Raw genomic sequence first — 20,818 nt, 5'->3', positions numbered from 1 at the left:
ACAGGATGCTCTCAATACATCCTCTGTAGAATGTAGTGGGGATGGATGGTGGGAGATGAACTTTCCACAGCCTTTGCAGGAAGTAGAAGCGCTGCTAGGCTTTCTTGACTATGGACCTGGTGTTAAGGGACCAGGTGAGATTCTCCACTAAGTGCACTCCAAGGAACTTAATACTCTTGATGACCTCAACAGTCGAGCCGTCAATGGTCAGTAAAGCATGGTCCCCTGGGCCCTCCTGAAGTCGACAATCTCTCTTTTGTTTTAGTAACGTTCAGATACAAGTTGTTGGCTCTGCACCAGTCCATTAGCAACGGCATCTCATCTCTGTACGCTGACTCCTCATTCTTACTAATAAGGCCCACCATGGTTATGTCGTCAGTGAACTTGATTATGTGGTTTAAGCTGTGTTTAGCTGCAGAGTCGTGAGTCAAAAAAGTGAACAGCAGTGGGCTAAGCACGCAGCCCTGGGGGCCCCTGTGCTCAATGCGATGGTCTCGGAAATACTGTTAGCAATCCGGACTGCTTCAGGTCTCCCTGAAGGAAAGTCAAAAATCCAATTGTAGAGGGGGGAGTTTCCCCAGCAGGCTCAACTTTCTTATCTGGTTCTGAGGTATGATTGTGTTGAATGCCGAAGTGAGGTCAATAAACAGCATTCCAACATACGAGTCCTTGTTTTCCAGGTTGCTGAGAGCTAGATGGACGGCGGTGGCAATGGCATTGCTCGTGGAGCGGTTGGATCTGTATGCGAACTGCAGGTGGTCTAGTGACGGGGGCAGCAGGAGCTTGATGTTCCCCATGATGAGCCTCTCAAAGCACTTCATGGCAATGGTCGTGAGTGGGATAGGGCGGTAATCACTGAGGTAGGATACAGATGACTTCTTCGGCACAGGGACAATGGTGGCAGCTTTGAAGCACGTTGGGACTACAGCGCTTCTCAGAGAGATGTTAAAGATGTCAGTGAGAACATCTGCTCGCTGAGCTGCACAAACCCTGACCACTCTGCCGGGAATGTTATCCAGTCCAGCAGCTTTTTGTGGATTGACCTTGCCTAACTTTCTCTTCACATCAGCTATTGCAAGACACAGCACTTGATCATTTAGAGTAGAGGTGGTCTTCTTCACTGCCATGTCATTTTCCCCCCCCCCTCAAATCGCACGCATAAGTTGTTCAGTGCATCTGGAGGAGGCATCACCAGCACAGTCAGATGGTGTCGTGTCATGGTTGGTGATATCTTGGATGCCCTTCCACATGAATCGCATGTCTTTGCTGTCCAGGAAGTGACTGTGATTGCGCAGAACATGCACGTTTTGCTTCCCTGAGGGCTTTAGACAGCTTGGTTCTTGCAGCAGCTAGGAGTACCTTGCTGTCTGCTCTGAAGGCAATGTCTCAGTACCTGAACAGCACATGCACCTCTGCTGTCATCTGTAGCTTCTGATTAGAGTGAGTCTAATATTAAGGACATCCTTAACTCCACTCTCCACGCTCTTACACCACAATACCCATGATTCCTGATCTGCACTGAGTCCTGCTTAAGCAATATCTCGATTTTCTTTTAAAATTATTTTTATTGTTTTATCAGAAAAACAAACAAAAATGCAGTAAATCAATTGCAATGAAACTTTTGCAGATTTATCGATTTTCAAGTTCTCTTTCTGTCAAATGCATCTGCAGTGTCTTATTTGCCATCTTTTAAATATCTCGGCACCCAATAATTCACCAAGATATATTTTTTTCTCTAATTCTGGAACCTTTCTTACCCTTGAATATAATTCCTCTGCCATCAGCTAAGCAAATAGATGATCAGTTCAGAGGAGCCAACATGCTCCATCAAATTTCATTTCTGTTTGATAAAATTCTTGTCAAGTTATTTGGAATATTTTGCTGTTATATTAATAATTATTGAAAAAAGCTCTTCCTGCCACTGAATACCTTTCAGTAGTTCCTTTTTGAACAATTCTCCCATATGCCTGCCACTGACAGCATGTTATCTGCTTCCACTCCTATCAATAGAAGAATTTGATCAAAATGATTAAACTTGAATATTTATTTTATACTGAATCAGGAAATAATACAGGTTTTTTTTCTTCTTTTTCTTTTTTTTCCCACGTAAACAAATACAAATGTATTGAATTGCATTTAATAAATACTATACAGAATGCAAGATTTGTACACTTCCTCTGTCCGTGATTAGCACACACATCCAGAATGCTATCCCATTTCAATTCAAAATCCTTACTTCAGAAATAATACAGGTTTTAAAAATTTTCAATACAACTGGCCTGATTTATTAATCCAGATATTGAGACTTGAGTAAAAGAGGATAGAAATGGTCGTCATCATAAATGTGCAAGTTTGACAGTGATATTATCTTATTTTTATAATATATCATTTTACAGGATGTAAATATCACTGGTATAGCCACTATTTATTGCCGACTTTTTTTTACACCATTGTAATCTTTCTGGTTGAAGAGCAGGGAATTTTTCACACTGACAGATAAATGCAGAAAATTAGGATATTATCAGATACACTGCACATCCATAAACTTTGCTGCATTAGGATATTGTCAACAGACAGCATGAAAATATCTAAAAAGACAAAGTCATTACTCATACCAAACAAATACTAACTGAACATAACAAAAATGAGTTATGGATAACATATTCATGTGGAAGTAAATTTAAAATAGTGTAATTAATCTTAATTACTAGCAAACAATCTCTCTGGTCATGAAGAATTTACTTGCACAGATATAGAGTCTCATTCCTTCAAGTCCATTTAGCATATTTTTAAAATAAAATCTAAATTTATTATTGAACATTTTGAACAACAATGTACTAAATACAGAAAACTCCCTGGTATCCAGAATTCAAGCAACCTCCAGCAAATGGAAATAAAAATCATGAATATCAAAAATCAAAAAATACCCAAGCTTAAAATTAACAAAGTAAATGTTCTTCTTTCGTGAAGATTAGCCAGCCTTGGTCGTGCTTTTCTCGTAGCAGCTGTTTGAATAAGGTTGCATGAAACAACAATGGCTGGTTCATGGTACTCACTGTTGGAGTGACTCTTAAAGTGTCTCCTTATCTCTTAGTAAGATTCACCTTGGTCAGAAGCTTTATCTGTAATCTTGGGGTGGGGGAGTTAATTATCTATAATGTTATTGTTCACCTTTGGGCGGCTGTTTGGAGGGAGGAAAACTGCAGATGCAGGGACAATTAAATTTTTTCAAAGAATGTGACTGAAAATAAAGTAAAATGCTTTAAGGTTTAAATATTCTTGCAAATGAAGTTTGTTCAATGTAACTACAGTATAGTATTTTTGTCTTTAACTTGTTTATTTTTAATAAAGATAAATTAGTTAGGCATTGTCAGAGCAAGTCTCAAGCAACTGGAAAATAAACTTATCCAGCATCTACCAATCCCCATAGGTACCTGATACCGGAGTTTTACTGTATCTAGGAACGTAAACAGCACTTTTTGTCTCTTTCAACATGTAGCACAAATACTTTTGGATTTGTATACTACATTTACAAAGGTTTGAAGAGCTTAAGCAGATGTCCAAACAAACCTTTAGTCCAGGCTTTGCTCCTCTTTTAGCAGGTCTGATTAGATCAGGACTGGAAATTGACTGAGGTGATGAATTAATTTGCAATGGTATGGTCTTTTTTGATGTGGACTGCCTAGGTCGTTTGCCTCGAATGCTTTTACGGCCTTTCTGTGTTGGAATCTCATCAGATTTCTCTGGTGACTGCATTGTCCTTTTAGTCAATCTGGATGGAGTTGATGGAGTTGCAGGAATACTTTTTGGAATAGAAACTGAAAAAAAACAGAACACCATGTCATTTAAAAAAAAATTCTTCTTGTTCTCAACAAACCATTGCATATTTTTCCCTCGCATTCTAGTAAGATATTCATTAATCCATCTTTTTTTTAATGCTAGTCTCAGCTTGACCTCAATAATGGTATGCTCACCTCCTAGTCAGAAGTCATGGGTTCAAACTCCACTCCAGAGATGCAAATATAATCTAGACTGACATTTTAATGTTGTAAGCTGGATATAAAAGATCTTAAGAACAGAGGATTTCTCGTATTCTGGAAAAAGTTTATACCTCAACCACATGCACTGAAACAGAGCATCAGAAATAGTTATTAAAACTCAATAAAACAGTTCTCATTATTGTTTGCAGATTCTTGTGCACAAGCATAATGGTCTTCATGTCCATGCAATTCTTTGAAAAATTAGTTAATTGGTTGCTTATCACATTCAGATATCCTAAAGTCAGAAAAGGCGAGTTATTTCATAATTAGGAAATAAACAGGATCAGAAGAATCTTTGACCTATTCTTTAAATAATGTCAGATAACCGCAGGCAATCTGTGGGCTGAAGGGTCTGTACTTTGCTGTAGATTTCTAAAGAAACCAAATTTATTATTTGTTTTATCGTAGCCTAGCAGCAGGAATTCCAGTTTTATTCTTATTTGATTGGTCTAATTGAACTTCCCAGTTCAATTAATCCTAGCAAACAGTATTTGCACCAAAATTCCATTTACTTATTTTATACAGAAGCTAATTTATTTTATTGGCAATTACAGATAAACTGATGTCAGAGAATTAAAAGCCAACCAATCCTTGATGCTCCCTCTTGAATAAGGCCATTTCTATTCTTACATACTTAGACCAGCAGCAATAGAAATTCACCAAAACAATGGTATCTTCAAAACCATAATTTTTATTAATAACTATTACTTCTCACTTAACAAGTGTTTGTGTGTGTGTGTGTGTGTGTGAGTGAGAGAGAGAGAGAGAGAGAGAGAGATCCAAAACCATTAGTTTAGGCACAACTGTAAAATGAATCAATTTTAAAGTTCAGTCAATTTTGTATTGAAACTCAGATTCTTTCAATTGTTACTCAAAAGTAATTATGGAGTCGGTGTGAGGCATCAAACTTCTCAAAACTCAAAATTTTTGTGGAGTTGTTTTTAGAGAATTGTTTCTTCATATGAATGATTTTCCTCTCTTGCATGGAGGTTTCAGAACATGTTTTCTTCCACGATTTCCCAAATTCAGGTATGAGTCTGATGAAGTAATCATCATAATAGTTTATATGATCCAGAAACAAGAATGATCTTGCTTTCTTTTTTACTCAGAATTGCGTCAGTGAAAAGTGGCTATTTAAGATGCCACTGCAGCACTGCTTCCTCTCTCTTGACCAAGAGAAGCAGCAAAGTGGCCATCCTTCCCAAAGGCACTGCAATTCTTTGTTCCTCCCTTGACAAACAGAACACAAGCATTCCTCACAGAACGTTACTGCATTTCTCACCTCAGATGTTTCTTCATGCAATACAAAATATGTCTTTCTGAAATGTCTTTATCACATGACATCACTGCTGTCTTTTATTTCCTCCTCTATTTTGATTGGTCCATTTTTATTAATTAATATAGCTACACCTCTAGCTTTTGAATTATATGATGCTGCCGCTACATGCCCTACCCAGTCTCTCTTTAATTTATTATGTTCCACTTCAGTTAGATGCATTTCCTGCACAAATGCTATGTCTATTTTTTCATTTTTCACTAAATTTAATAGCCTCTTTCGTTTAATTTGGTTATGTATTCCATTAATATTTATAGTCATATAATTCAACATGGCCATCTCCTATCCTGTTTATGCCTCATTTCTGCTTTCTCACCACCACCATCCCCCTTTTCTCCATTTTCGTCTCTCAGTTTTCCATTTTTAAACTCAATGTATGACAACACATTTAAAACAAAATACTTCAACAACTCCCACATCCAATATTCCCTTAGCCCCACATCACTGCTGTCTTTGATGTTCCTTCAAACCATTTCAAAATTATAATTCAAAAGCAAATAACTCATCTCTGTTTGCTAGCCACTGAATCAAAAGTCCTCTTTGTGTACACACGTGCTTCTCCTCGGCAAGCACTATTGTCTTCAACATTTCAATGGACAATTATTTCAGGTTTTACGGCTGTTTACACAGCTTCAACCAACAATGATTTAGCGGACGCTTTGACTTTCAGAATGGTTTCTGTGATATCTGTGTGTGTCCCTGTCTACCAACAGAGCCTTTTCTAATAAATATATATTTTATAACTAAAGATTAATAATAGCACAATTCTGTCACACTATTTATAGTTATTTCAGAAGAAATCAACGTTTAAGATCTGAAAAATCTCATTCACAGATAGTCATTTCACTCCTCTCCAAGGCTTTCAACCATTATATTTTCATACCCATGTCAATAATATAACATAGACAGTAAATGTGAGAAAGAGTTGGTTGGATAAATTTGTTTAGAGGATTAAGTTGATCTGAAAAAAAAAGTAACTATATCTACTTACCTGTACAATTCAGCCTCTCACAAATATTTCCAGCAATTTATCTTCAGTACTTTACAACCTTTAGAAAACTATTATGAAGTTATCCAGAAGGATCTGCCCAACCAAGATCATCTCTGCTGCTCCCCATTCCTCTGAAAGAGTTGACTATTCATGCATATATCCACTTCCCTTATGATATGACTGTTGAATTTCCTCATTCAGCACTTTCAGGCCAAACCATAACTTGTTGTCCAAGATCATTGCTAATCATCTCCCCTCTGGTTCGTTTGCTTTCTTCTTTTCATATTTGTTAAAGTAATACAAGATTGCTCTCAAAGCAAACAGAGTTTCCCTTCTCCCCACCTCTTGTGCTATACAACTTTTCTAAACAAAAATAGATAACCAATAGTATTCTGTTTCTGAGCTATCTTCATCTTCAATGATTTTTGATAAAGCTGGAATTCCTCAGGTGAATCCAACTTTCCATTAAGTTGGGGTTACCAACCCAAGCAAATGTAACAAAAATGTTACAAAAATCAATTCAAAGAATGTTCTGGTAACCATTATTTTATTATTCTATATAAAGAGCTATCCTTTCATCTTTCGAACAGCTAGTTCTCTCATAAATCTTCTATATGACAGATAATATCATCCCTGGTGAGACAGACATTACGGAGCTCCATCAATTTTACCGTTCAGACCTCGGAAGTAACTTCAGACCTGACGAACTACATACCATACACCCTTTATTCACAAGCTTGCATTGCTCAGATGATATACAGAGTACTGCTCATAAGCTTAGATATCTAAAACCAAGGGTGAGTCCTGAACAAGGTCTGAGGCTGCTTCTTATACATCAGTTGTCAGATAGGTCTGTGTATTTTGGCCAGACACGACTGAATAAGGGTTCACAGCTACCTCCTGCTGCAGGCATGTCCTGTATCGGTCTTGAGCATTTCAGCCTTGATCAGCTCAGCAGGCAGTAATCAGGATCGCACAATCAATTGCTCTGCAGCCAATGCATGGATAATTCGTGACAGTTATGCACATAATAAAGTTTGTTAAGCCATTTAACAGGTACTTCAAGTTAGTTCCTCTGCGGCATTTTACACACAAGTCGTGACTGTTATGCACATAATAAAGTCTGTTTAAAGTTCAGATTTATTACCAGAGTAAATACATGACATTACATACACCCCTGAGATTTTTCTTCTTGAGGATGAGGTAATGGAAAAAAAACTATTCTAGAAATGCATAGATATCAACAAATTACAGAAATGTAAACAAACTGTGCAATATAGAGAGAAAAAAAGTCAATAAAATGCAAAAGTAAGAGTCCTTAAATGAGTCTCTGATTGAGCTTGTTGAGCAGTCTGATGGTGGAGGGTTAACAGCTGTTCCTGAACCTGGTATTAAGATTCTTGTGGCACCTATACCTCTTTCCTGTTGATAGCGGCCAAAACAGAACATGTGCTAGGTGGTGTGCATCTTTGATGATTGCTGCTGCTTTCCTACTGCAGCATTCCCTGTACATGTGCTCAATGGTGGGGAGGGTTTTGCCTATGATATCCTGGGCTGTGTCCACTACCTTTTTCAGGGCTTTTCACTCAGGAGTATTGATGTACCCATATCATCTTGTGATGCAGCCAGTCAGCACAGTTTCCACCACAGAAATTTGCCAGGGTTTCCAATGTCATACCAAACCTCCACAAACTCCCAAGGAAGTAAAGGCACTGACATGCTTTCTTCACAATGTCATTATTGTGTCAGGTTCAGGAAAGATCTTCTGATATTGTGGCTCCCAATAACAGGCAGTTCAAGGCTGTGAACAAGTTTAAGCACAGCTCAATCCTTCTTGCTCTTTTATACAATTCCTCAACATTACAATGACAAGATTCTTTGAACCTGCCTTAATAGGAATTGCAAGTCCAAAATTGAAGGTGCAGCTATGTCTATGCTTTATCTATTTTGTTCACTCTTCAAGAGTTGATCTTTCCATATTTAAATACAGGTACATGATCCTTTATCCGGACACTTAAAATCCAGAAAGCTCCAAAATCTGGCAAGTGGGGACTGGCGGTTGGGGGAGGTGGCCAAGAGACCGGCAGTCAGGGGAGGCGTCCGGGCAGCCGAGGATCCACGGTTGGGGGAGGCGTCTGGGCAGCCGAGGATCTGTGGTCGGGGGGAGGCGTCCGGGTGGTCGAAGGTCCGTGGTCGGGGGAGGTGTCCGGGTGGTTGAGGGACCAGCGGTCGGGGCAGGCGGCCGGGAGGCAGAGGGAGCGGCGGCCGGGGCTGGGGGAGACGGCTGAGGGACAGCAATCGGGGGAGACGGCCGAGGGACCGGCGGTCGGAGGAGACAGCCGTTGGGGGAGACTGCCGGGTGACTGGAAGGGGATGGGGATGGATAGGCAGCACAATTCGGGTGGACTTTCCGAAATCCGTAAAAATCCAAAATTCAGAACACAGTTAATGTCTCTTTCCAGTAGTTACAGAGGGAGGGACATAGCTAGAACATATGATATAAAGTAACTTCCTGAGTTGTACACTTATCACATTTAGATATATTGGGGTAAAATTTAGCTAACTGAACTTTGGAATAATGGGCCCGAAATTATAATAAGGAATGTCTATAGCACAGAGAGGATGAATGTGCATTTTTCAAAATAGACACCCATGTATCTTCAGGAAACAGTTGTCGAAAGTTATGTCCCCAAACTTTCTTAATGTTAGATAAAGAACTATTGCTGGATCTTAAAAGTAGTTCATAAAGGGCTGAAAGCAATCCTTTCTGATTAGGTCTAAAATTATGTACTTCCCAGATAAGATTAAAATCTAAGTCTTAGGGAAGCCTCAATGTTAAGGAGTTTAAGAAACTCCTAATCTGTAAATAGCAAAAGAAATGTTGATTAAGTAATTTAAATTTGGCAGATAATTGCTCAAAAGAGGCAAGGTTTTGGTCTTATATATACACGTCCATTGAAGATTGAATATCTAACCTAGACCATTGAGAATAGTATATCCAATGTCTTGAACAGACGATTAAAAAAAACATAAAATTGGACTAATTAATAAAAAATCTATGATAACCAAAATACTTTCTAAATTGGAACTAAATATGCAAAGTATGTCTAATTACCAAATTATCAGTTAGTTTAGTATTGAGATGAGGGAGTGTCTTTAATGGTTTTAATCTCTAAGTCAATCCATCATGAAGACACTTGAATATTCATTATGATATATCCAAATAATGATATATTTAATGTTTGTTCCCCAGTAATAAAGTCTCAAATTAGGTAATCCCAAACCCCCATTTCTCTTAGTATTTTGAAAGTTTTTTTTTAATCAAACAGGGACACTTATTTTTCCATATAAAAAAGGAAATAATTGCATCTAATGAATAAAAAAAAAGACTTGGGAGCAAATAATGGGACTGCTTGAAAAACATACAAGAACTTAGGCAGGATTTTTTTAATTAAAGAACTGTCTCATGTAGTTTCATCCTGTTTAATGTAGTTCCATCCTTTTTTTTATATTTGTATGTATTACGAGATGATTTGCTATCTGTTTTCCTTAAAATTTTGTATCAGATAATAGTTAAACTCAACAAAAATATTTTAAAAGAATATTTTTTTAACACATTTTTATTGATTTAGACAAGAGAAATATTACATTACATATTGATCACACAACATAATACACTAGAATACAATATGAATTATAAGTAATTTGCACATCATCTTAAATACAATGTTCAAATGCAATGTAAATTCCCTTAAAAAAACTTCATATCACATTCTAACATTATAACTTATTCATGATAAATTATCGAATTAAAGTAATCTCTTAGTGTGAAAAAAACCCACACTAATCCTACCCCTCCCACGAAACACGGTCACCATCAAATACTGTAACATGTAAAGAATTAAGTCTCGGTTCCCAGACAATGGACAGGAAACCCCCAAAATGCCCCCACCTATGTATTCAAACTATGATAATAGTCCAAATGGGCCCCATATCTTGAAAAGTTCAATCACGGTCTTTTTAATGTTATATCTAATTTTCTCCAAGCTCAAGCAAGATATAATGTCCTGTATCCATTGCATATGAGTTGGTGGTAAACTAACTTTCCACTTCATCAAAATTGCTCGTTTTAGGTACTTCTTTACCCTTTTCATTTTTGAAACTGACAGATAATCTGATAATGAGACATAGATTAAGAATATGGCCATCATTTAGGAAAAAAATTGGCTTTCTCAATTTTTTTTCTTGCTTGGAATCATCCTTTTCAACCCTCTATTTTGGTTGTAGGTTTCAATGAGTAGGTCAGATTGGGTATAAAAAGTTTTAGGGATTTGTACATTCGAGGAAAATTCACCTAATTTGAACAATTAACAGTTAAATTTAATCTTGCTAAAAGGCATTTTTTTAAAGATACCTACAAATTAGACATTTTGCTCAGTCCAGACTTCCTAATTTTCCTCGAATTCCTGATTTATCCTTGATTTACGTTTTGATATAAGTTTTATCATGTTAGATTGATAGTAACCATCTATAATAACTTGATGGATCTAAAAATATGTTCAGGGAAGGGAATCAAGAATGAATGGGATCGAGATTTAAATATATCAATTCCAGATGAAGACTGGGATATTACGCTTGAGCCGATTAACAATACCTCATTTGGAGCATGACATTGTTTATTACAATTTAAAGTGGTACATAGAATACATATGTCAAAAGCTAAACTATCTCGTTTTTATTCTGATGTTGATCCACTATGTGAAATCTTTGAGGCCTCTCTGATTCATATGCTTTGAGATTGTCCAAAATTAAAAGATTTTGGGGAATAATATTTCCAAACTCTATCAGAGATTCTTAGGATCAAAGTGGAACCTTACCCTTGTATTGCTTTGCTTGGTTATTCTCAACAGGAAAACATTTCCTTGAATTTAATTCAAAAAAGAATTGTAGCCTTTACTTCAAAAAGAATAATATTAACCCTCTCTATTAATGCCATAGAAAACATCATTGAGATAAGGATATTTTTAAACAAGATTCAATAAAGAAAGAAAAATTTCCTTAAACGTTAGTGATCTTTCTAGTAACAGTAATACCAAAATAATTGAATTGATTTTTTAACAATTTTTAAAAGGATTGAGAAATCAAAAGAGCAGGAAGAATCCAAAGGGAATAATTCACTCTTCTGCAATTTCAATTTGTAACCTGGTAATTGACTAAATTGTTTTTTTCAAGTCATATAATCTGGGGAACTCAAAGCTAACACTAGATTTACTAGCAGGCTAAGGTTTGTCCTGATAAGAGCAGTGTGGGGCCTCACAATATGTTATGGTATTTATGATGTTCCCTGCATTCCCTCACAAATCAGCAAAGCAAATGTGAATATTAATTCAAATTGATTAATCTACATTATTCTGTACTAGGCAGATTCTTACTTCCACAAATATCACAGATATGAATAGGCCATAATGATTCCAACATTCATGAAGTGAATTTGTTTCTTTATCAGAAGAATCCATGCAACAAATCAAGGTGCAAAGTTGGGAAACATGCTCAAAATCTGACCCTCAGATGAAATGTGATTTTGGTGTAGAACACTACAGCACAAAAATAAGCCCTTTGGCCCATGTGTCTACACTGAACATGATTCCTAACTTAAACAAAAAATTCTGCTACTTGCACGATACCTATCCCTCTATTCCATGCATTTTCTTGTGTCTACCTCGAAGCCTTTTAAATGCTACTATTGTATCTGCTTCTACCACTATCCCTGGCACTCTAAATGCCTATCCTCTTGCATGTGACAGTTTCACCTTGGGAGAAAGATTCTGACCATCTACCCAATCAATTCCTGTCATCTTTTTATAAACTCTTATTAAGCCTTTCTTAGGTTCCAGTGCTCCAGAGAAAACAACCAAAGTTTGTACAACCTCTCTTCATTCCAGACAGCATGCTGGTGAGACAAAGAATTGCTGGGAAACTCAGCAGGTCAGACATTATTCATGGGTTGAAATGGATAGTCAACGTTAACTCTTTCTCAAGACTGATACACCTGATGAAATTACATAAAGTGGGAGGCCCCAGAGGCAATAAAGGACAGAAGGTGTGGGAAGTGGAGAGACAGCCAGAGGAAGAAACTATCGGGGGGGGGGGGGGGAAGGAAATGAAAAGTTAGAGGGAGAAAAAAAAAGTTCTGGAGTATGTAAACGAGAAGGAAACAGTAGGGTTACATAAAATTAGAAAAATAAATGTTCATGCCGTTGGGGTTAATGTTGTTCAGGAGGAATAGGAAAGTACAACACTGACATAATGTCATACAGCATGGAAACAGGTCATTCCGCCCAACTTGCCAATGCTGACCAGATATCCCACCCACACTAGTTCCACCTGCCTGCAATTGGGCCATATCTGTTGAAACCTATCCTAATGTATCAGTTGATGTTTTTTTTTAAACATTGTAATAGTACCTTCGTCAACCACCTCCTCTGCAAGCCTGTTCCAGACACTTCCCAAAAAAAGTTACCCCTCAGGTTCCTGTTAAATCTCTCTACCCTCACCTTAAAGGCCTATCCTCTGGTTACTGATTCCTTTACACTGGGCACTTACAGAATTATAGTAGAGGTGGGGTGTGGGAGGAATTTGGGGTTGTTAAAATCAATGACTACAGGAAGCTCAATCAGAACTCTGTGGGTCTAAACTTGTCCTTTGCCCATTTACTGACTACAGCTCTGCCTTCAACATGAGAGTTCCAAAAAAACTCTTCTCAAAACTACAAGATGTCAGTATCAGCACCTCCTCTGCAATTAGATCCTCAACCTGTTGACCGCAAGCAGTGAAGGTTGGTGACAAAACTTACTCCATGATAATTCTGAACACCAGTGCCCCACACATCTGCACATTAAGCCTCTTACTGTATTCCTTATACACTCATGATTGAGGGTCCAAACACTGCTCTAATTCCATCCAAAAGATTGCAGGTGGCATTGTTGTTGTGGGCTGATCTTGAACACCAAAGGGATGGAGTTTCAGAAAGGAGATAGTCTGATGGCATCATGTTGGAATAACAACCAATAACAATCAATGTCTGCAAAACAAAGCAGCTAGTCACATGTCTCTATTTATCAATGGAGTTGAGGTGAACTTACTTTAAAGGAGTTCATGTTCCCAGCAACTTGTCCTGTACCAACCAAGTATTTCAAAGATTCTACTTTCTAAGAAGTCTCAGGAAATTCAACACATCTCTGAAGTCTCTTACCAACTTTTACATATGTACCATAGAAAGTCTCCTGTCCAGGTGCATAATAGCTTGAGTGAAACACGATAGGTTGCAGACATTATGATTGTAGTAAACACACTGAAATGCTGGAGGAACCCAGCTGGTCTTTTCAGCATCTATAGGAGACAAAGATATATTGCTTACGTTTCAGGCCTGAGCCCTTCAAGGAAAAATCAGAAAAGGCAGAAGCAGGATAAATCAGGAAATCTCAGAATTCAAAAAATGGGGGAGGAATTCAGACCAACAAAAGGTGTTAAGTGGATATGATAAAGAACTAGGTAGAATTTATCATGTTTGTGCGAAAGGAGACAGGGAATGGAGAGATGATGAGGGAAGAGAGGCGTGAGTTTTTTTTAAATGAAAGCCAGGGAAGTCTATATTAATGCCACCCAGTTGGAGGGTTCCCAGTCAGTGTTACTCCTCCAACGTATGGGTAGTCTCAGTCTGGCAGTACATGAAACCATGGACAGTCATGTTGGCAAGGGAATGCGATGGAAAATTTTCACTGGGAGATCCACACTATTGCGGCAGACAAAATCGAGATGCTCAACAATCAATCTCCCAGTCTGCGTCCAGTCTCTCTGATGTCGAGGAGACCACTGCAGGAGCACCAGATGCAGTAGATGACTGCAGATACACAGTGAAATGTTGCTAAACTTGCATGGACTGTTTGGCACCCTGAACAGTGCTGAGGGAGGAGATAGAGCATCTCCTGCGGTTACAGGGGTAGGACCCAAGTGGACAATTGATGGGGAAGAAAGAGTGCACAAGGGAGTCATGGAGGGAACAGACCCTGCGGAAGGTGGAGAGGGGATTTTGTGTCTAATGGTTGGATCACATAAAAGGTGGCGGAAATGGCGGAGGAGGATGTGTTGTTTGTGGAGTTTCATGGGATGGTAGGTGCAGACAAGAGGAATCCTATCCTTGTTGCGTGTTGGGGCCAGGGCATATGTGTAGGTAATGGAGGATATGCGGCTGAGTGCCAAGTTGATGGTTTTTAGAGGGAAAACTATGTTGTTTAAAGAAGGTGGACATCTCTAATGATCTGATATGTAACTCTTCATCCCAGTTGCAGATGCGACAGAGAAATTGAGAGACTGGAATGGAATCCTTACAGGGGACAGATGGGAAGAGGTGTAGTTGAGGTAGCTGTGGGAGTTGGTGGGTTTAAAGAAGATATCTGTTGAGAATTTGTCTCTTGAGATGGAGACAGAGAGATTGAAGAAAGGGAGAGTGTTGCTCGAGATGGACCAAGTGAATTTGAGGTTGGGGTGGAAGTGGCAGCAAATTGGATGAAGTAAACAAGCTCATCATGGATACATGAGGCAGCACCAAAGTAGTCATTGATGTAGTGGAGGAAGAGTTGAGGAGCCTTGCCTGTGTAGGTCTGTAGTATAGATTGCTCCATGCAGCCAACAAAAAGGCGGGCATAGCTGGGGCCCATGTGGGTATCCATGGCAACCTCTTTAACCTGTAGAAATTGGGATGAGTGAAAGAAGAAATTATTGAGGATGAGGACAAGTTCTGCCAGCTGGAGGAGGAGGATTGGTTAATTCTATTGTCCAGAAAGAAACAAAGGGTTTTGAGGCCTTCACTAAGGGGATTGGAAATGCATAGGGATTGGATAGCCATGGTAAATATGAGGTGATCAAGTTCAGGGAACTGGAAGTTGTTGAAGTTATGGTGGGTATGTGAAGTGTTCTGGATGTAGGTGGGGACAAAACAGAATCAAGGTAAGCAGAGCCCAATTCAGTGGGGCAGGAGCACATGGACATGATAGGTCTGCCAGAACAATTGGGTTTGTGGATCTCGGGTAGGAGGTAGAAATGGGTGATACGGAGTTCGGAAACAATAAGGTTGGAGGCCGTGCCATGGAGGTAACTGGAAGTGAGTTTAGAGATGGTGTGTGATACAGTGGTTTGATGAGTTTAGTTGGGTCCTGTTGGAGGGGTAAGTAAGGCATCTGAGAGTTGTCGTCTGGCTTCGACCAAATAGAGGTCAATGCGCCAGACCACAATAGCACCACTCTTGTCTACATGTTTGATGGTGAGGTTTGGATTGGTGAAGAGAGAGTGGAGGACCAGGCATTCCAAGGGGGTGAGAGTGGAATGAGTGAGGGGAGTAGTGAATTCGATACGGTTGATGCCACGGTGGCAGTTGGAAAAATAAGGGTCCAGAGCAGGTAGAAAACCGAAACGAGGTGTCCAGAAGGAGTGGGGGGTGGAGAATCGTGCTTGTGGAAGTAAGCATGGAGATGGAGCCAATGAAAGAAGAGTTCAACATCTTCACCTTCATCCCCTTTCACCCACACCCTAACAAGTTCTGCCCACACCAAAATGTTGAACTCTTTTTCCGTCAGTTCCCTCTCCATGCTTACTTCCACAACTATGGTTCTCCACTCAATATTACAGATCCCTTCTCCTGCTTTAAAATGTCCTCCTCCTGGACATCTTGTTCCACTCTTCTACCTTCTCTGGACCTTTATATTTCCAAATACTGCTGTGACATCAACCGTACCTTCACTACTCCCCTCACTCGTTCCAATCTCAACCCCTCAAAATGCCTGGCCCTCCACTCTCTCCGTACCAATCCGAACTTCACCATTAAACAAGGGTGGCCCTGTTGTGGTATGATGCACAGTCACCTATCTGGTTGAAGCCAGACAACAACTCTGACAGCTTCCCTCCAGCCGGACCCCACCAGATGGGGATAAATAGAGTAGATGTGAATAGACTCTTCCCCTTGAGGGTAGATGAGATTGGAACGAGGGGTCATACATTAAGGGTTAGGTGGCAAAACTTTAGAGGTAACATAAGAGGAAGCTTTTTCACTCACAGAGTGGTGGCTGAGTGGAATGACCTTCCGGAAGAGGTGGTTGCAGCAGTGTAAATTTTGTCATTTAAGAGAAGGTTGGATGAGTGCATGGATGTGAGGGGATTGGAGGGTTATGGGCATTCGGGGCTAGTGGTGTTCACTTAAATTGGTGCGGACCAGAAGGGCCAAGATGGCCTGTTTCTGTACTGTAATTTTTATATGGTTATATGGTTAAAACTCATCAAACCACTGTATCATGCACCATCTCTGAACTCATCACTTTCAGTCACCTCCCTGTCTCAGTCTCCAACCTTATTATTTACCAACCCCACACCACCTGTTTCTACCTCCTACCCAAATCAAATGTCCCGGATGACCCATCATGTCAGCGTAGTCCTGCCCCACCAATTTGGCCTCTGCTTACCTTGACTCTGCTTTGTCTCCCCTGGTCCAGTCCCTTCCCACCTACATCTGGGACACTTCACACACCTTTCATCACTTAAACTTCCAGTTCCCTGAACTCGATCACCTCGTATTTACCAAGGATATCCAATCTTCATAATGAAAGCCTCAAAACCCTTTGTTTCTTTCTGGACAATAGAACCAAACAGTCCCCCTCCTACACCACCCTCCTCCAGCTGGTAAAACTTGTTCTCACCCTCAATAATTTCTCCTTTGATTTTTCTCCTTTGATTCATCCCAATTTCTACAGGTTCAAGGGGTAGCCATGGGTACCCACATGGGGCCCAGCTATGCCTGCCTTTTTGTTGGCTATGTGGAGCAATCCATGCTACGAGCCTACACATGCAAGCCCCCTCAACTCTTCCCTTATTACATCAATGACTACTTTGGCCCTGCCACATGTACCCATGGTGAGATCACGGGTGTACACAAACTGCCAACTTTTGCCCTGACCTCTAATTCACTTGGTCCATCCCTTTCCTCGATCATCTCAGGTTAAAAACTCTCAAAAGATATCTTCTATAAACCCACCAATTGCCACAGCTACCTCAATTACACCTCTTCCCACCCTGTCCCCTGTAAAGATTCAATTCCATTCTCTCAATTCCTCCGTCTCCATCGCATCTGCACCCAGGATTAGGAGTTCCATGGCAGATCACCAGAGATGCCCTCCTTCCAACAATGTGGCTTCCCTTCTACCACCATCAACTCAGCACTCATCCGCACATCCTTTATTACCCGTACATTTGCCCTGGCCTCCTCCACCACCACTCGCAACAAAAACAGGATTCCTCTTGTCCTCATCTACCACCCCACCAGCCTCCACAAGCAACACATTCTTCTCCGGCATTTCTGCCACCTACTATGTGATCTCACCACTAGACACATAATCCCCTCTCCACCTTCCGCAGGGTCTGCTCCCTCTGTGACTCCTTTGTGCACTCCTCTTTCCCCACCAATTGTCTGCTTGGAACCTACCCGTGACCGCAGGAAATGCTTTATCTGTGCCTACACCTCCTCCCTCAGCACCATTCAGGGCCCGAAACATTACTTCCAAGTGAAGAGACATTTCACTTGTGAATATGCAGAAGTGATCCACTGCATCCGGTGCTCCTGCCATGGTCTCTTCTACATTGGAGAGACTGGGAGACTGCTTTGTTGAGCATGTCAGCTCTGTCTGCTGCAATAGCGTGGATCTCCCAGTGCCACCCATTTTAATTCTCCATCCCATTCCCTTGCCAACATGTCTGTGCATGGTCTCACATACTGCCAGACTGGGACCACCCTCAAATTGGAGAAACATCACCTCATCTTCCGAGTGGGCACCGTCAACCGGATGGCATTAATATCAATCTTTCTGGCTTTTGTTTAAACCCCCCACCCATCCCCTTCTTCTCTGCATTTTCTGTCTCCCTTCACACAGACATGATAAATTCTTCCTGGTCCTTTATCATATCCAATTAACAACTTTTGTTGGTCTGGATTCCTCCCTCATTGTTTGAATTTGGAGACTTTCTGATATATCCTGCTTCTACCTTTTCTGATTTATCCTTGAAGAAGGGCTCAGGCCCAAAATGATGGCAATATATCTTTGTCTCCGATAGATGCTGTAAAGACCAGTTGAATTCCTCCAGTATTTCGGTGTGTTTGCATCATACTTGATACAGGGACTGCTCTGCCCAAGACTACAAGAAACCAGACTTGCAAACTCATGCAAACTAACCTCTCCTCCAGTGACTCCATATAAACTGCCCCTGGAAAGTTGCCCACAAATTTCAGGACCCATCCCACCCCAGTCATACACTCTTCTCCTTTATGTCGTACAGAAGATACAATTCCTTGAAAACACAAACCTCCATATTCAAAGACAGTTTCTTTCCTGCTGTTATCAGACTGTTAAATAGATCACATGCTAGCAAAACAAGATCCACTCACACTATTTTCTCTATACCCTATACAAATTGTCTTATTGAAACACTACTTCCTACACTGTCTCATTTGTTTGTCCTGCACCTATTGCTGTATGAGTTGATGTCTAGATAACACACAAAATTAAGGTTGTTACTTGTATCTCTGTACATTTGACAAGAGGCAGTTCAATTCATATGCTTTTACTTGCCAGCGCTGCTAACCTTTTTTCATGCAGGTATCTGACCTCCCCATCTGAACATGTACTCTGAGCTCTATTTCCCTGCCAATTTCTCCATTGACCAAAGCAACTCTCCTTGCCAAGGTATTAGTCCCAGTTCAGGTGCAACCAGATCCTGCACCATCCTCTCAACCTGATTCATCTGATCTATCATTTTATTCCAATATTCACTAGCTCATAGCACAGGAAGCAATTTGGAGATTAATCAATTGGAAGTATTGCCTTTTAACCAGCAATCTAGCTCTGTAAACTCATGTTGTAGGCCCTACTCCTAATCATTTCATTGGAACAAATATATACCAATATTGCTATCAGTTCATTATCCTGCTTCAAATTATACTGTCACCACTCTGACATCCTTGACTCGAGCACCAGTAACCACTGAGAAATTTTGGAACTGAGCAACATTCCATTTTGGAGACTCTCTGGCAGATGCAAATATGCATATCTGCCTCTCTTCCCCCAACACTGTCCCTCTCCCATCTTATTCCTCTCCTTATGTACAATAAAACCCTCCATGGTGCCATGAAGGAGGCCATTTTCCCCTTAGAGGCCATTCCCATCTTCCCCCAACAATATCTTGCATGGTAGAGCCATTTAGAGGGAGAAATAACCACAGGGTACTCCAGATTGCCCTTATGCTTGGTGAAGTGGTCATCCATCTCCTTGGCTTCTATATTTGCAGCATAATCAATGAGCTGGCACTATCAACCACTTACTCCACATTCTGGATACTCCATAGTGAGTCCAATCACAGCTTTAAGCAGTTTGATGGGGGTTGGAGTTGGACACACTTCCAGAAGTACAGCTTCAGACAGTAGGCTTCCACTATCAGTAACATCTTCTTGAACCAGTACCATGCATTAGCAAGAATATGATGCCAGCAACAGTACCAAAATAGCAATGCTTTGGTGAAGATGTGCCATTAGCATCTATCCAAAAATGTGGAAAATTACCAACTATAATTTTGGCTCAACAAAGCAGGTCCAATCTAAACCATCCAATTATCTCTTAAACAGTCAGAGCTGTGTAAATGTCATCAACTATGCTTACACTTTACACTTTGCTTCCCATGTCGGAGCCCCTAGTATTGGGGGAGATCTTAAGTAGTTTGTTTTGCATCAGTATTCACTCAGGAAACTGGCAGAGTGCATAACGAAGGAAGGGAAACAAACAGAAGAGTCATGGAATGAATGGAGATTAAGGAGGAAGAGGTGCTTGCTGCCTTACAGCGAATAAAGGTAGATAAGTCACCTGGGTTGGATATGATATTCCCTGGTACCTTGAGGGAGACTAGTGTAGAAATTTCAGAGGCCCTGGCTGATATATTCAAAATGTCCTTAGCCACAGGTGAGATGTCAGAGGATTGGAGGCTAGCTCATGTTGTCCAAAAATAAACCAGGTAATTATAGGCCAGTGAGACTGATGTCAGTAATGGATAAATTATTGGAAGGAGTTCTGACATATAGGTACTTGGATAGTCATGTGCTGATTAAGGATAGTCAGCATGGCTTTGTGCGTGGAAGGTCATGTTTAACAAATCTTGTGGAGTTTTTCGAGGCGGTTACCAACAAGACAGATGAAGGAAAGGCTGTGGATGTTGTCTGCATGGACTGTAGTATAAAGTCTTTGACAAGGTCTCACGTGGGAGGTAAGTTCAGAAGGTTAGGACACTAAGTATTCATGGAGCAGTTGTAAAGTGGATTTGAAAATCGGCTGTGTAGGAGAAAACAAGGGGTGGTAATGGATGGTT

General features: G+C 40.2%; 1 protein-coding gene across 3 annotated transcripts in view; it reads right to left on the bottom strand.

Moving 5' to 3' along the window:
• Window positions 1-20,818, bottom strand: part of scml2 (Scm polycomb group protein like 2) — a 111,546-nt gene that overhangs the window by 28,023 nt on the left and 62,705 nt on the right. For all 3 annotated transcript variants that reach the window (XM_069889843.1, XM_069889842.1, XM_069889844.1), the window contains one exon: window positions 3,571-3,818. In XM_069889843.1, the coding sequence (XP_069745944.1) occupies window positions 3,571-3,818 (248 nt within the window). The remainder of the gene's footprint in view (window positions 1-3,570; window positions 3,819-20,818) is intronic.

This window comes from Narcine bancroftii, chromosome 7 (assembly GCF_036971445.1).
Source record: "Narcine bancroftii isolate sNarBan1 chromosome 7, sNarBan1.hap1, whole genome shotgun sequence".
Taxonomy (NCBI): domain Eukaryota; kingdom Metazoa; phylum Chordata; class Chondrichthyes; order Torpediniformes; family Narcinidae; genus Narcine; species Narcine bancroftii.
The sequence above is the reverse complement of the archived record's forward strand: the minus strand, read 5'-3'. Positions and strand labels throughout refer to the sequence as shown.